A 17969-nucleotide genomic window follows, 5' to 3' on the forward strand; every position below is an offset into this window, starting at 1 on the left:
GGTGTTAACAGATGCCAAATGTCTACATGTATTAGGTTTGGCGAGACAGCTGGTGGAACAACAAGCCATGCTATGATTTATCCTTATTTATATGTGTGCTTGGTCTTTATTTGTTCTGTTTACTTATGCTCATAATGCCTCCTGAGTCACACTGATATAAACAATGCCATGATTAGCTGTGAAGTAAAACGTGTCTATTGAGAAGCACTTTGCTGTACAACCAGAAGGCGGAAAATAAGAAGCATAAACAACGAATGCATAATACCGACAGATGAAGATATGCAGAGAGTCTGGGTTATTGATTGGCTGTCTCTGATGTAGAACCAAGTAAATATATATTCCAGAGGGACACATGAAATTACAGCAAAAAAAAAAAAAAAAAAAAAACATACAGCATGTCTGTAAGGTATTGGTAAGCTAAATTAAACTGTCGAAGGAATGGCCGATAGATTTGTTGTCAGATTGACTGACTGTCAGTATTAGCCATAGAGCGGAGTAAAGCTTTAATATCCCACAGGGCCGCTTTACTGTGCAGCCAGGAATCAGGAAAATGGCCGACATAAAACTGAACTGTAAAATACTGACAAGTTAAATGAAGCTGTGCGCAGAAAGACTGACTGGTTGATTTAGTGCTGACTGAAGGGCCCGCGGATACTCACGCTGGCAGCTGCCCCCGTTGGTCGGGTCTCCGTAGAAGCCGGAGACGCAACTCTCGCAGTGTCGGCCCGTTGTCAGGTCCTCGCACTTCTCGCATACACTCTCATTGATGCACTGGCTGTGACCGTTACACTGACAGGCTGCCAAAGAGTAAACAAAGCACACACACACACACTTCTTTTAAATAAACAGCCCCAGGCCCAAACATGAATGAATTTTCTAATTTGTTAGAAGAGAAAGTGACGTGCAGTCTGGGATCTGCACGAGTTCTGAACTTCTTAAACTACAAAACAAGCTCATTCTTCCCTACCTGGGCAGTGGATGAAGGACCAGTTGTATTTGGCCTCGCCGGGGCACATGCTGGCGTTGAGGGCCGGCTGGGGGCTGGCGGGAAGGCCGGGCAGAGTGGACGGGGCCGGGACGGAGGTCTGGAAGGGCCCACGATACGAACCCTCGATGCACTGACCTTTGCCCGTGTTACTGGGGTCTGTGCACCAACCGCAGCCCGGCTGGTCCAGACACTGGCCACATGTTCTGTACCCGGAGCAGTTCTCCGCTGCAGCAAAACACACAGCACGGCACCAGTTATAAAACAATGCAGGATATTGATTACTGTGAAGACTGATATAATGATTGTTTTTGAAAAATCTGTTTTTTTTAAATCCACCAGTGTCACAAAAACAGGGCAGTCAGTGTCAGTAAATGAATGAATTAGTGAGCTTTGGACAGAGGCAGGCTAGCGGTTTCCCCCTGCTTCCAGTCTTTATTTTAAAGCTAAGCTAGTTAGCTGCCATATAGCAATCGTCTTTATTATTGTAGCTGCAGTGCTTTTATCATAAAAATATATACAACTTGTTCGACTTCCGTTAACCAGTGTAAACAAGGCATTCCTGTGGAGAGAGAGCTTGTTCTCAGTGAGGTTCCCTTGTGTAACTAAAGGTTTCAATTAATCAATCACTTACCGTCTTATGAAACATTAATAGCAACAATAACACAGCACCAATAATAAATGGGTAAGAGTGATTCTGTTATTGGGTGTTAGTAAGTAGGGTCTAACATTTCCAAACTTTTGAAATAATAACACCCACAACGCCTCTACAGGGCTCAACAGTTAATTTAGCTCATTCCGCAGCCACTGGTTCTCTCCACCTGCTCTCCATACATATTTGCCTATATTTTAATTCCTAGCTCTCACCCTCTCGAGGGGTTTCTCTGCCTATGGATGTAAGCAACGATTTGTACCTAATTGACCTGCCAGGTTAAATAAATTAAAATGGTTCTCTGCTGCGCCGTACAAAAACAAAGCACCAGCCGGAGACTAAGTTATCAAACTAGTAAACCGGATTATTTATCCCCATCTCATCCACTGGAGGGGCCACAGTTTAAAGCGCTCGGCTAAATGAAGGTTAAACAAACACTGCTCTGCTCCAGAGAGCCATGGTTATTTAAAATGTTGCCTTTCATGGTCTCTTTTTAAAGTCTGATAAAGATTGCTACATATGCATATGAGAACATTAACTGCAACATTACATGATTTATGATTTACTTTGAGTTGAGTTTTTCTCCTTTCGCAGATGGAGGCTCGTGAATCCTGCCTGAGAGGGTGGTAGTTATGCATGTAGCTGTTGCAACTTAATCAGAGGTTTAAATAGTTTAAACATTTCCATGTGTCAGACAGAAAGTGTTATTCTACAGCAACAGAAATTTGTTTGGAATAAATAGGACGAGGACTGTACGAAATGCAGGGGTAGATTTGTGCACTCTTAAAAGTAAACATTTTATGTATAATCAATGGGTTTTGACTCAAGAGATGCCAAAGCCAAGGCTGCCAAAGCAAACACTGCAAAAAGGTTCTTACACAGAGGTATGATCAGATCAATGAGTCAAGTCAAAGGATGAAAAGACATTATAGATTACAAAACAGAATCCAAGAAGTTTACTTGTTACCAAGAGAGGAGGGTAATGCATCGTTTTGCTGCTCCTTACATTTCCCAGGAAGTATGTAAGGATGGAATTTGGTTCTAATTTTATGGATAACAAGAATGTCCTTAAAAGAAAAAGCTTAAATTTACTACAAAATAACATTTTTTCAAGACAGAAAATCATGGACCCCCTAAAATAGAGGTGTTGCCAAGAGGAGTTCAAGAGTTGAAACTGTGAAAGATTAACAGGTTCTAAAGTTTTCAAGGTCTGTATAAACTCTCCTTATATAATTTATAAAAAGGGTACACGTACAGTAACACCTCTACCACTAGTAATACTGATGGACTTAATGCCAAGGATAGTAATGGCAGAAATGTCCTGCCTTTATCAAGCGTTATTAAATCATTTCTTTTTACTTCACTCCTGTATTCTAATAAATATCTGGGGGGGGTTTTAATTTCAGTTTACACACAGATTCTCACGAAGGAATATGAAGGAAACAGAATGCAATTAAATACTTTTTTGTTATTATATGTAAAGAAGTATTAATTAATTTCAGACTCAATATTTCAGATGTGTATATATTAATGTTTAACCAAAATAAAAAAGTAGACAAGATCACAATGATTGTGATACTAAACCTGTAAAGTAATAAACAAGAGTGAGAAAAGAAGAAGAAGAAGAAGAAGAAGGTGTCTTACGTGGACAAGTATTCATGGTGTACCACTCCATGCACTGTCCGAAGGGGAAGGAGGCCACGTAGGCGTTGGAGTCGACGCACTGCTTCATGTTGCTGCACCACATACACTCAGAGCTGCTGCTGGTGCACTCGCTGCAGGTGGTTCTCATGGCACACGGTGTCCGGCATGGTTTGGCACTGTGGTTGGCTGAGGAACATTTTAAAAGAGGTTACCTTCAAGGCTCTCAGGGTATGAATGTGTCAGTGGGAGTTAGACCTCCTCTGGTGGTTCTCTTCATGCTGAACTCTACTGGACTGTGATAAACAAGGCGTTACTAAATTTAATCTAAATAAAAATAATGGGCTATGTTAATATTAATACATTACGTATAAAATATTAAGGAACAGCTTGTAGGGATTTTCTTTCTTAATGCAATGCAGAGCTATTCACTTGAATTATTAAGGAAAATACAAGTATTGGTTCAGGACTCGGTAGCAATCGTGGCCTTTCACTGATGATGACTACTACATATCTGGTATTGTGACATTCCTACTTAGAATGAGCCGTTTCTATCTACAGAGGCTACCATGTTGAACCACCATGTTGAACCCCCATGTTTCTACAGTAGCCCAGAAAGGACAAAGCAAACACTGGCTGGAGATAGAGCCTTTCATGTTTTTCGAGAGTTTTGCGACCACAGTAGTTTCTATGTCTCCAACATTGCTTGGAGGCGAGTTGGTTGCAATCTGCAACTACACTGCAAGATGCTACTAAATCCTACACAGCAGACCTTTGAAGGGGTTAGCAGCAGTTTAGTAATGTACTTCCATAACACATTACAAACAAGCACGGAAAACCAAAGTCTGAGCCTTTAATGTCGAAGTATTTACCTGACATTTCCAGAACATGGTGGTTGTTTATTCAGGTGAGTTACCATGAATCAGCATGTAATCTACTAGCTACTGTATTTGCTGAAAATGAATTGTTCCAGGCATAAACTATTCTCATTATTTCCGTTTGTTTACTAGTTTCATTGAGTGTTGGGAACCAACCTGGCCGCTCACACAGGCTGCCATTCACTGGGTTGATGCAGGTTTGAGCTTTCAGTCCGCTGGATGCTGGTTCAGCCAGGTAGCCACAGAACCCGGCGTCACTCGGCTCGCCGGGCAGCCACTGCAGGGTGGTGTTGGTAAAGGGTGACATGTCCTCCCAGCACCAGTACGACACGTTGATTTTCCTGAGCCCCACCCAGGGCGTCACTGTGGCTTTGTACTGCAAACACACAACAGTATGCCAAAGTGAAAACCAAGATTTTACACACTGTTCTCTTTTAAATGAAAGCTCTTCAACACGTCAGTGTGTGAGGTTTTCTTTTTTTAGATTTCAACCTCTTCTGATGATAAAAATGTTTAATTAGGTTGCATTTGGTCTTCTTAGCCCTTTAAAAAGGTCCTCAAAAAAGGTTGCAAACTGCAAGTCAAGTGCCAGTAGCTGAAGACTAATGTGTTAATGCCAAAAACAGCTTTTGATATCTATGTGTTTTTTTCAGAATCTCAACCTTGCCCTGGTTGTAAGCAACAAAAAAAGCAATATTTCTTCTGTACTGAGATAAATTCCTCTGGACTGACTGAGTGGCAATAAAAGCAGCTTTACTTCACTTGACTTGGGAGGCTCCGTTATCCATCCCATCTCTAATCAATGGCCATGCTGTTGCAGTAGTAGTAAACAACGAGAGCTCGATCTCTCACAGACGTGGGTCGAATTACTGTTCCATCGGGATTTAATTGCTTTTCTTAGATTGATTGATCCTGTCTGAAAATAGTTGGAACTGCTAAACAGCACCAACAGTATCAATATAACATGGCAGGAAGACTTGTGAAGCATGTTTCAGAGTGTCTGCGCCTGCACAGCATTTTATTGTTGAACTGGACAGTTTGAATACCAATGTTGTTCCAGAGAAGATCGATTTTATTTCTTCTCTACCTTTAAGCACAAACTGACCAACAGAAATGAATCCAGACCAACAAGGGAAATCTAAACAACTTCATTATTATGGCTGGAAAACACTCTCATTTGGATTCAAATGTTTTTTGTCTTTTTTAGCTTCAACATATGCCATGCGGTGGCTGCGGGGCACTTTGCAGGATCATAGGTGGCTTACATTTTGCATGGGTGGTTCAGTGAGGGATGGCAGTGTTTGTGCCTGCTGGGTGATCTACCAAAATATTAAAGCAGGACTACAGCTGTAGATGACACCATGTTTCATTTAAGTGCAGACCGGGTCGTTAGAGCTGCACTCTCCCAGTGCTTCTGACACATTCAGGATTATGTAATACTCTTGAGTGCACTCAAGGGTAGACACATACTGAAATACATAAATAGACGGATTTAGCTGTGATTAGGTCAATGATGCTCCCAAAACCATTTTTCCTCATCAGTTTGAAAAATTGAGACTTCTACAGTGTCTATTAATTCAGGAAATGTTACAGTATGAAATGTATTTCAGCTGAAGAAATGTTTCCGTTTGGAAGAGGCTTTTCTTCACATTAGGGCTGCATTAACAAATACTTTTATTATCATTTATTCAGCTGCCTATTCTATATATTAAGTCAATTGATAAATTATTAATTTAGTGCAAAAAATGTCAGAAGATCCAGAAAAAATGTCTATTATAGAACCCAGGGTGACGTTCAAATGTTATTTTGCCTGACAAGCAGTCTGAAAACCCCAAAATATTCAGTTTACAATGATTTCGAGAGTAAAGCAGATAATCTTCACATTAAAGAAGCTGGAACCACAGAATGATTAGTTTGTCGTGATCATTTCTGCTCTATAAAATAGATTAGTATTTCTGGGTAATCAGATTGAAATCTTCGGCTTAGGAAATGTAAAAAATGACATTAAACCTGAAAAACATGGTCCCTCTTGATGATGATCTATTTTTTCTGCCCATCCTCATAAAATGTATTAGTCCAACCATAATTGACTTCAAGCTTAATTTAGGCTTTTTCACTCAGTGCAGCTGAGTGGTTTTAATTTACATCTGACTCTTGAGCCAATACTCAGTTCATTGTACAGTGAATATATGTATATAAGCTTATACTGGATTTCTTGATCATCAACATTACAAGCAACCGAGAGTAAAAAAGAAAGAAAAAAAAGAGGGTAAGATCAAAGATTAAAAGGCAAAACATATATCTTCAAAGACAAATACATCCAGGACTTCTTCAGTAAATCAGCATGTATGCATCTATGCTGCTTCTCTCAGAGTCAGCATTTACTGTGTGTTATGCCAGCGCACACATTTGATGCAGAGATTAAAGCGAACACTGTAAATGTCCCCATCATTCACACATCTATCTGTAGATATGTGAGCTGCATCTGATGATATAAACAGCAGCCCGCGATGGTTAGTCGATTGCTGGGATAGATTTCTGCGTATTTGCTCTAATGGAGCAGGTAAGAGATGTCTAAGCTCTAAGGAAAGAATCTGTTAATGGAAGAGTTGTTTCACGCTCACTGGTCCAAAAATCACTGACAAAAAGAATCCAGGCAGAGTTGGCCTGCAGATTGAAAAAAAAAAAAAACATTTCAAAAGAGGGCAACTACAACAAAAGACATCCAAGTGCAAAAACTAAAAAGGTGTACAACAGTCTAGTTTTTGGTCATAAATCAGAGATTACATAATAAGGTTCCCTGGTGCATGTTTGTAGTCGTCTCTCTTGAATCAGTGTGTCAGTCTTGTTGGATTATTTTTGCATATGTACACATGAACCTCTGCTTCAACATGAAAATCTCATTCATCAAAGAAGAAGCTCTATGAACTGTTCAGTTATTCATTTAGATGCTATATACTTCTTCAGTCTTGATGCTGATGTGGGGTTCTTGCTGTTTTTATCCAATTTTATCTTAACCACTCTCTGAGCATCACAAGTGTTATCGATATCTTATCTGCTGTTGGTGTGACGACCCAATTTCCCCAAGTTTATACCCAGGACCGCCCCACCCTCCTCCTTCCCCTACTTACCACCACGCTCATAATCTGCAGCTCCTTCAGGACAAAGTCCACCTTCTTCTGGGTGGTCAGTGAGGCCAGGACGGCGTTGTGGCTCCTGCAGGCCAGCTTAGCGTTGTCATACGAGTCCTTTGCCGTGATGAACTTCAGGCAGGAGTTGCCCACCAGATGCCAACTTTCACCGCAAACGTTTTCTGGGATGGAGAGAACAAAGGAGGAGTTGGTGCTATAGACACTACGGGTCAGAAGGTTGATATAATGCAAGTTGGCAGCGTGTCAATGGGTTGAACTGGGATCCAACTTTTTTTTGATTATCTATACATCTATCAAATACTTTTTCATCACTAAAAGCAATGATTTCCAAACTTTTTGGCTTGTGACCCTTGAAAAACAGAGCAGTGTCTACTTGCCACGTCTCATAAGAGTTGTGATGAGTGAGCAGTTCAACCCTCAACACTCAATTTGAATAGATTTCAGAGGTCTGAAGAGGTAAAACCATCCAGTACTTCACAAAAAATTGGAGACAAATCTGAAAATATAATAATAGATCATTTCATGTAGCAGGGATGTTTTTTCTTCTCTCTTATCCTTTTAATCATTTTGTGACCCCTCAGATTTATTTTACAACCTCCTGGAGATATAGGAGCCACCTTTTTCTCTTGTTTTAAGAGAGAAAAGTGTTAAAAGGGTTTCTGGGGAGTTTTTTCCGTACCCGTATCAAGGATCTAAGGACAGACGGTTTTATAAAGACTGAAGCGAATTGTGATTTGTCATTTTGGGTTCCATAAATAACATTTGACTTGATATCTTATTAGACAACATGTATAAGAACAAGGCAATGCCTATCCGTATGCATTCATATTGAACCATATCATTATATCACTTATTTTATTAACTATTAAGGATGTCCCGGTCAGCTTTTTTCGATCCGATCGGAGTCATTTAATATTAAGTATTTGCCGATACTTGTATATTTTTTTGATAATACAGTGCGCAGGGCCCACTTCAAGTACATTAAAGTAATTTAAATCTATCCAATGTATATGCTTGACAATAACATATGCTATGAATTGCATCAAGAAAAAAATACCAGCATCAAAGCTGTCCCTTGATGTTTTTGATTGGTTTTTTTTCCACACAAAGTATAAAATAACAGACCTTCTATGTAATCTTTTTGGCCTGGTCACTGACTGATGGGAGTTTCTCTCTCCATTGTTTGGTGCTTTGGTGCAGCTGTTAACTGAGTTACCTGCATGAACTGTCTGTATTCTGCTGAGTGATTATTTTCGTCGTCTGTACATACGCGGCTTGAGTTAAATAATTACTCTTATTGGCTCTCTCACACACAGAGCTCAGAGAGGAGAGGCGGACAGAGAGAGTTGACAATGGTTGTGCGACAGGTGACATAAACAATGGATCGGATTGGGTCCTTAAAGCTCAATATATCTGATACCGATCGGTTAATCCCTGTTAACTCTCAGAAATTAGGTTTGTGTGTAAATTGTTCACGTAACTGAGAAGGAATGCATGAAAATAACGCCCAGGTTTAAAAATATAACCACAGTTACCTGGCAGTGAGATGCACTCCTGGTTGCGAGGTTCCCACTGACAGTTCTGGTCCACAGCGCAGCTCTTGCAGCTGGTTTTCTTGTTGCACACATATGAGGGGTTGTCCTTGGGGCAAACTTCATACTCCCCTATGGCCCCCTGGGGAAAATCAGAAAATAACAGGTGTCAACTCAACTCAATATACCATTTCATGCTGCATAAATGACACATATTAAATGTTTTTTGATTATGAGTTTAATGACGAGGATGCAGCTCTTTATAGATTCATGAAACTATCATTGAAACTGTGTTTGTGAAATTCCATTTTCTTACTGACAACGCAGCTATTTGAGTAGAATGCCAGGTTATCACAAGTATTAGATTACCAAATAATTGTAGTGAGACTGACTGACCCTTAGTAATCAAATATTTTAGACAAGTGCAGATAAGAATGCTGGAAATATGACGCATGCCCTGCCTCTGGGTGCCATATTGCATCTGAATAAGCAGTAATTTAATCACAGATAAATCAGATGTGTGTCGGAAACAACAACGTGCCTCATCAGTACTTTATCTAATCATTATTAAAATTTGTCCCAATTTATAAGTTGTAATAACTTCTGGAGGAAATGAAAGGAAGGCTCGTCAAAACAACATGTGTGCATCCTTATCCTTGTTATTGGAGCTGAATTGGCTACAGGAACCAAGTGTCCCAGCATTCATCATTATGTGCTTCAAAAGAGCCTATGATTGTTCGAATTTATAGGGAGACTGCTTATTCATGTATCAGAACGCGTCTTAAAATTACAGCTTGTATGGCAAGAAAAGGTTTCGTTACACGGCATCAGAACTACCAATTATGACAGTTTCCGATGTGCAAATGAGAATACAGCCAACTTAATGCCAGATTTGAAAGCACTGAAGCATGAAAAGCCACGGTCCTCCAACCAAAACATTACAATAGTTTTAATATTCAAAATAGCCAATCTACTCCATCAGCAGGCTTGGAGTTAGCAGGAGTAGCATCTTACCGTGGCAGAGGTGCAGTTGCTTCCCAGAGACACACACTGGCCTGTGCACCACTGGCAGCTGTTGGTGTTCGCAGTGCAACTGTAGCAGTCTGTATACTGGTCACACCTCTCGTTATCAGCATCTGCAACATTTGGAAGAACATGGTGGAAAAACAAAAAAAACAACACAATGTTTACTTTTATGACAATACAGACAGAAATGATAGTTTGAAGGGAAGGAAACGAATTTAACCCGACTGTGCAGGTTCCGGATGCCCTGTCTGGTGAGTAAATTGCTCACTTTTGGAGGGTGGCTGTTAAGAGGTAGTAATTTACCAAATGTTAGTGGTGGACAAATCTATATTCTTGTCAGTAGTCTTTGCTGTATTATCAGGAGAATGTGGCACCAACTTCACACTTTTCACAGTTTATGTTAATCTACCATTTCAACTATTGAAAATTCTTATTGAGAATTTGACCTTCAGGTATAAAATGAAAGCAGAAAAAAATCTATTTAGCTTTCTTACACAGCAGTTTAAGCAATTCTGATTCTGCCGTCTACCACAGATCAGTCAACACTTCCTGGACATGAGGTTTCTTCTGGGCAAACTGGGGCAGGGTGACTGCCAGACAGCAGCAGACCAGAAGGCCTCCCTGGTATTAAATGTGCCTGAAAGATATTCCGGGGTGCAGTTTCCATCTGCCGGCGCTTCTGTAGGAAGCGGCACCGGAAAATGAGACCGGCCGTGTTGGGGGAACTGAAGATTTTTTTTGTGACAAATGGCAAACAGCACACAGAAGAGAAATCTCAGCGGGAAGTGAGGAGACCTGGCTGAACTGTCCCCGATGATTACCTCTTTCTGTCCTCACAGACAGACAGACAGACAGACAGACAGACAGACAGACAGACAGACAGACAGACAGACAGACAGACAGACAGACAGACAGACAGACAGACAGACAGACAGCTGGGGCATTTTGAAGAAAAATTACTAACTTGTTAAATTAAGTGTTTAAGTGTTTATAGGACACATCAATACACATTCACGCTCCACAGACACTCAGGTAATCATAAAAGGCTGAGGCTAATAATTATCATCATTATGAATTTGTTTTAGGAAAAAATCAAATCTGAACACTTTCTGGATACTTCTGCAACAGTTTTCATTATTGATTGATTTGCGTTTTTTCCCTCAACTATTGATTGTTTAATAGTTTTGTTCATAAAATGTCTGAAAAGCAAATTCTCACATTGAGAATGCTTGGCATTTTGGCCTGACAAATGACTTAAATGATCATCAAAGTTCTTGTTTTCTGTTGATCAACTAATCAGCTGATCCTGTTTCAGCACCTAAAAACACATACAGAAATGACATCAACTGGACTGTATCTTAAAAAAAATAATTTAAAAAAAAAGGTGCACGAAGCCCAAGTTTCCTACACTTCAAAATCTTATACGTACAAAAAAAAAAAAACACCCCGTGTCATATTTTCTTTTGCATTTTCACTCTCTGATTTGGCAGTCCTTGACAAACAAGCTGTTTCTGGCAGAGTCTCTGCATGCCATCAGACATCCCTGTCGTGAATGCAGATGAGTTGTGCAGACACTCAAGAAAAGACAGGAATAAACTAAGATCCTACCAGATTAGTTTCACAGGACAGACAAGCTCTAATGCAGGATTTCAAAGCGATGTCACCTACATGATCGTGTGTTACAGGAGGCTGGTAGCTGCTGCTGTTCGGTTCCGACAGTGCTGCTCTCCCACGGCAGGCAGGTCCCCTGGGTGTTGTTCCAGACGCACTGGATCCCCGGCCAGGCCTGGTTGCAGGACGCTGAGCTGGAGAAGGCCGAGCAGTTGGGCGAGGTGTACATGAGGACGTCACTGAGCAGCAGGCTGTTGAAGCCGCCAAACACGTACATAACACTGTAAGACAAAGAGGAAAAGAAGACGTTAGAGGGCTAGAGGGGAAGGATTCAGGGAGTAAAACAGACAATTTCTGCCCCACAATTCTCCCCGGTTTCGACCTTTCTTGCACACTGAAAGCCAGAGAAGCTTAGTCCGAGTGCTCTCCCTCTTCTCTGGGGCTTCAACCCGCCTCACAAGTCTGCTAAATCCCCAACAAGCACTCTCTTCCTGTGCGGACGGACCTGACAGACCCCCCTGCTGTGTGTGTGTGTTTGGATGCCGGGTCTAGGGCATTTCTGAACATCTTTCTCTACTGGCCTCTGCTCAGCTGCTGGGATTAGTGTGTGTGTGTGTGTGTGTGTGTGTGTGTGTGTGTGTGTGTGTGTGTGTGTGTGTGTGTGTGTGTGTGTGTGTGTGTGTGTGTGTGTGTGTGTGTGCGTGCGTCTGCACAGGGTGGGTAATTTGCACCAATCTGATCATAATTCCCCTCAGATCATAGAGGGCACACTTGGCTCTGGACGTCCTGCTGAGTGCAAGGATCAGGAGGAGGAGAACGTTGGACCACATGTGAGATGTGAGTCATTGTAGAAAAACTAAGGATGACCGAGACAGTAAAAGGATGTATTGAAAAGGGTCACTTCTCCAAAATTACAGAAAAAAAAAAACATTTCTCACTTTCTTTTAACAGTCCAGATATCTGTCTCTGAGATTTCTGTCTACATCTGAATACAACAGAGGTGAATTTAATTTGTGGAGCTTGGTGCATGAAAGAAATTATTTTATTTCTTCCCAGAGGTAACCTTGGAGAAAATATTGTATCAACTGTTTCCATAGAGACAATTTCTTTAGTAGGAAGTAGTTCAAATGAAAACTGTTGACAGAGAGGTCTGAACTGATGCTTTAAGATATGCAAAGGGCTTCACATGAGCATATATATGATGAACTGATGAGTAAATGGTCAAATAAATGGTTAACTGGATGTACTGTTGCTCATTAAAAAGGTATTCTGCCTACTTTATGATGCGTTTTGAAAGGGGACAAAAATAATTATAACAATAACCTTAAAAAAACAACAAAAAAAACGGACAAAACAATACAATAAGTCAGAAGTGGCACAGAAAGACCAGCTAATTCAGAAAGGCAGGTTTATAAAAAAGGAATTTTAGTTGAGTTGTATGGTAAGTCACCGAGGAGGAAAGACAAATTTAAAGAGGAAGACTGTTGCACAGTTTGGGGGGCCCAGACAGCAAAAGCACTCCTCTCTTTCCTTAAGTTTCAAGTCTAGACCGGGGGAGTACTAGCAGAGTTTTGTAGCAAGATCTCAGGGTGAGTGTAGGCACGTAGATGGAGAAAATAAAATCTACGTTGCAGTCAAACTGCAGAGTGCTTTAAAAGTAGAGCGAACCGTAAATATCGATTCGAAAATCAACTGGAGGTAAATGCAGAAAAGCTAAAATAGGGGTTACGTAGGGTGAGATTTCTCCTTATTTCATTTTTTTTGACTTGAATCATAAATGAAGGTGTCCTCCATATTTATATAATACATATAACATCAGTATTCTCCCATCAGCATTCAAACTAAAACTTCCTTAAGGCTCAACCTTCCTCACATCACTGCCTTTACCTTTTGTAGAACTTCTCAGTGCATTTTGCAGTTCTCTGAATTGTGACCAATTTCCTCTGGACTACATTTTCCATTTGTTTTTCCTATTATGAATTTCATCAATTAGTTTTTTAAGACCTACTGTAAAATGTAAAAAAAAGAAAAATGTTAAAAGCTGAATATTGGTGCTGTCTTGAACTCGTTGATTGTGTTGAATCTGAATTGGATCGATGAATGAACGCATGAATAAACTTTTAATTGCTCCTGAGGAACAGGAGTCATCAGTGAGGATTGACTTGAACAGGGCTGGTGATTCATGTTAATATTTGATGCGTTCTCTACAACAGGATGTATAATTTAATATGGATTGCTGTGTCTTGCTCTGCTGGCGGTGCAGATAATACTTACAGATGAGTCATCCCTTCTGGTCGCAGCACCATCTCCATAACAATCTATTTGTATCACAGACTAATAATGAAATGTCATGTATGAACGCACAAAGGATTATACTCCAAGGTAACAAGGTTTAGGGTTTAAGTCAGTTATCCTTAGTTCTTAGTGTTTCCCCATGCTGTATGTTGGGGGCTGAGCTAAGCTTGTTTTTCTTTGTCAACTCAGCATGTTGACATTTCTCTCAGTATATAGTAATCAATAATTAGAAATGTTCTGCAAGCACATCCAGTTTCAGAAAATGATTTATGTAATATTAGAGATGATTTGCACACTGGAAATTCTAAAATATTTTCATTTACAAGGTCCAGCATGAGTGAAGCAATCAAGAGTTAAATACTAAATGATCGAGCGTATAAAGGAAGTTAGTAAATCATCCAAACTGATGATCAAGATTACAATATGGCTGCCTTCAGACTGCAGGCACAAATGGTCCAAATCTGATTTATTTTTTACTTATAGATACTTTGAAGAGCACAACTCTGACGATGAAATCATGATATTTTCAGTTCTGGTTTGGGCCACTTTCATATGTGGTCCAAATCACATTTACCACATTTAAGTACAGTTTGGAGTCACATTTTCAGGTATCGCAAAGGGACATTTAAGTGGGTTTGCCTCTCAACAAACAAGTGAAGTAGATTTGAAAGTTTTGAAGAAACATGTCGATTTTAAGATCTTTGAGCTTCTTTCTATATGAAATTCTTCAGTCAATACTTGGAAAAACACAGTTCTGTTCTCAACATTGTGGTTCCTTTGTCTGAAGTTATGAACTGAAACCTTTGCTGGCACTGATAATGAGGAGCTCAGGAGCAATTTTTTTGTTTTACCATCAAACAGTGGATCTCTCAGTTTATTTTCCTATATTTCCCCCTTTGTCCCCCTCTAATAGCCTCTGCTTTCAGACTCATGTTTTAAGTGCACAGAGATGTGATCATGAATAAAATAACCAGGAGGAAGAAAACTTTAAATTTCCCACTAGAAAAGCTGAAAAGTCCCATACTGTCAAACTTGTGTATTTACATTAGATGCAGAAACGTACTGAACATGGTTGTTTGTATAACGTATTCCATTTCAACGTGTCTTTAAATACCATGAGTGCATAATTAAACATGTGTGGGCCCCGGTGGAACTAAAACCTGTCACTCTGGTTTACATGCGCTGAAGAAACAAGGTTACCGAGAGAAATTGGGTTAAGACAGGAAAGCTGAACGTGTTTCTGTGCAGATTTCTACCCCACCTACTCCCTACACAAGAGTGGTATATTTTCAGTGATCTACGCATTTTGACATATCTCCCTTTGTGTTCAGATTGGTTCAGATTAGGTGGCCGTGAAAGACACAGCATGATTCACATAATCTTCAACCTCATCACACTATTCATGCATTTGTTATGTCTCCTCATTTATTCAGGTCTGCCCTTTAATTAGTCACCCATCTTTATGTAAGCAGAAAGCTTTCTTTCTTCCTTTATTGGGCCAAGATGGATTGCATGTACATATGTCTAAATTCTAAGAATGGCATACTGCTCAGCTGTGTGAGTCAACTTATTTGGATTTATCTGTACCAGTTTTTGGCAAATTGGTATTTAATTATTTGGAGTTTAAGGATGCACAGCTAAAAAAAAAAAAAGTTAGATTAATACATGTCTAGTTTTAGTATGTACAGTCTATATGAATACCCTGACAGAATTTGCAAGCAGGACAAATGAGATGGTGATGAACTTCTGGAGCCAAAAAACCTCAGACTATACTGGTGAGCATCCAGGGATTGGATATTGAGATGGTACCTGGGTGTTCACCTCAACAATAAAATGGTGGTCAAACACAGATGTCCTGTACAAAAAGGCCAAAGTCGTCTGAGGAGACTGAGGTCCTTTGGAGTGTGACACTGTCATTTTCTGACACTGTGGTGGCATCTGCAGTCTTCTACACTGTCATCTGCTGGGGAGGTGGAAGCACGGAGAGGGACAGAAAAAGCTCCGTCCTGGATTGCTCCCTGGATGCCATGGGGAGGTGGCTGAGAGGAGGATGTTTGCCAAGCTGACGTCAATCATGAACAACACCTCTCACCGCCTGCATAAGACTGTGGGGGCCCTGAGCAGCTCCTTCATGAACAGACTGCTACACCCACAGTGCAAGAAGGAGCGCTACCGGAGGTCCTTCGTTCCGACGGCAGGCAGACTCTTAAGCACAAGCATGACACAATGTAGCACTGTTTGTTGCCTCTTCCACATCACAGCTACTTTTTTAATTTATTTCAAGTTATACACCCTAATTATTCATATTTATTAATATTATATACGCACATTTTAAACACACACACACACACACACACACAATATAAATATCTTATTTTATCGTATAATACACATTAAGATTATTAGATCTTCTATTTTTTATTATTTAGTATTTACTATGGTAGTAGTATTAGTATTAGTATTAGTATTAGTAGTAGCAGTAGTAGTAGTAGTTTTATTATTAGTTTTTTTTGTGTATTTTCTTATCTCTCACTCTATTGTGTGGTTTTGTTGTATCTGGAGCTGCTGTAACAAGCGAATTTCCCTGATGTGGGATCAATAAAGTCTATCTTATCTTATTTAAAGTAAGTGACAAAAGTAGGCCCCAGCAGGTTTAGTCAGAGTCTCATTGCCATTATTTAATGGAATGATTGTGTCCAAATTAATGTTTGTGTTTATGTTCAAATTGTTATCTTTATGTTGTTCTTATCTTATTATCTGAACCAATAATATCGAGAGAGGCCTTTGTGTAAAGCACTCTGCAAACTGCTTTTAGTTCAGTGCTGCATAAATCATTACCTGTCACTGAAGACCGCAGAGTGTCCGAAGCGATTGACGTCGTGGTAGAGGTCCGGTCGAGGCAGCACTGTCCACTCATCACATGCTGCAATGAAAAGAAGACACAGAGAGGTCAAACTGTTGACCTGCTCCCACATATTAAATCATACATGTCTTCAGCAGTTGGAAATTCAGCTGACATGCCATGGGTGGTTAGCGAGACCTTTAACAGCTCATATCCTTGTGTCAATCAAAGAGTCACTTGTCAAAGCGTCCTTGACCGTGAAACTGAGGGCCTGACAGCTACAGGGGCAACAATCACGCCAGGAAGATGCAGCTAGTCGTGTGTGTCGCAGGTGTGTGAAGAGATAAAATATGGTTTCATAAATGGCCTCCAGTATTTAGAGCAAGTAGCGTGTGAGAAATGAGGCTATTCTCCTCTACTGATCTCATTTTCAGGTTGTAGCTATAAAAGGTTCTGAACATGACTTGGGCTGCCATTAAAATCTGCCATGTTTGTGGCCTCTCAATATTCAAAGTTCAGATGTGAAGCTTTGAGTCGTCACACCTTTGGTTACCTGCAAATGTGAGAGACCAAACGTTATGAGATTCAATAAGGAACTTGAAAGGATAAAGATTCAATAAGTAGATTCAGTATTGGATATAGATGATAAAAAGCTTCTGATCTGACCTCCCTCCCAATGCTGATGGGCCTAACAGGTTGATATGATTTCAAAGATAAGTTGCTTAGACCTGCGGTTGCCAACCCTAAAATTAAGCGAGGTCTACCTGTGATCCTCTATCAAAGTGTATGGCCGCAAGGTAGATATACATTACAGGCATTTAAACCATTTTCTTCAGATAGTTTAATCATCAAGTATTTTTTCAAATGCAGCCCAAAATTATCCAGTATTTCATCATGGTTGGACCCATTTGGGGTCCGGACCCTCGTGTTGGGAACTACTGGAACTTAAATGTCTAGGTAAGGTATAACCACTATTTTAACATTATTTCAATGACTATACTTAAGTTCTGAAATCCTGGTAAACAACAGTGATATAAAACGTAAACATCAGAAAACTTTAATAACATATAACCCAGTTTTAACCCAGACCTCAAAATCATCAAGTCACTGCTTACTGGGTAAAGAAATGAATGCATATGGTGATGGATTCCTTCAGGGTTGTTTTTAAATGGAAGCACCTATCATGAGTCTGTACAAACAACCAAAACAAACAACAACAAAAACCGGTGGCCGATGTGAGCCGGAAAGCTTGTGGAAGACTGCAGTATCATCACCTTCAGTCAGTACAATGCAGTGCAAGTCATCATGGTCTCCCAGAGGAGAGCGGCATCTGTGCGAGCTCTACATTCACAGGC

General features: G+C 40.2%; 1 protein-coding gene across 2 annotated transcripts in view; it reads right to left on the reverse strand.

Annotated features, from left to right (window-relative positions):
• The window catches only part of atrn (attractin), a 130720-nt gene that overhangs the window by 83112 nt on the left and 29639 nt on the right, over positions 1-17969 (reverse strand). For both annotated transcript variants that reach the window (XM_051381533.1, XM_051381523.1), the window contains exons 11-19: positions 16611-16695; positions 11535-11758; positions 9855-9976; positions 8844-8982; positions 7288-7469; positions 4313-4532; positions 3282-3467; positions 968-1213; positions 660-797 (exon numbers count right to left, since the gene is read on the reverse strand). In XM_051381533.1, the coding sequence (XP_051237493.1) occupies positions 660-797; positions 968-1213; positions 3282-3467; positions 4313-4532; positions 7288-7469; positions 8844-8982; positions 9855-9976; positions 11535-11758; positions 16611-16695 (1542 nt within the window). The remainder of the gene's footprint in view (positions 1-659; positions 798-967; positions 1214-3281; positions 3468-4312; positions 4533-7287; positions 7470-8843; positions 8983-9854; positions 9977-11534; positions 11759-16610; positions 16696-17969) is intronic.

Source organism: Dicentrarchus labrax, unplaced genomic scaffold (assembly GCF_905237075.1).
Source record: "Dicentrarchus labrax unplaced genomic scaffold, dlabrax2021, whole genome shotgun sequence".
In the NCBI taxonomy this organism is placed as follows: Eukaryota; Metazoa; Chordata; class Actinopteri; family Moronidae; genus Dicentrarchus; species Dicentrarchus labrax.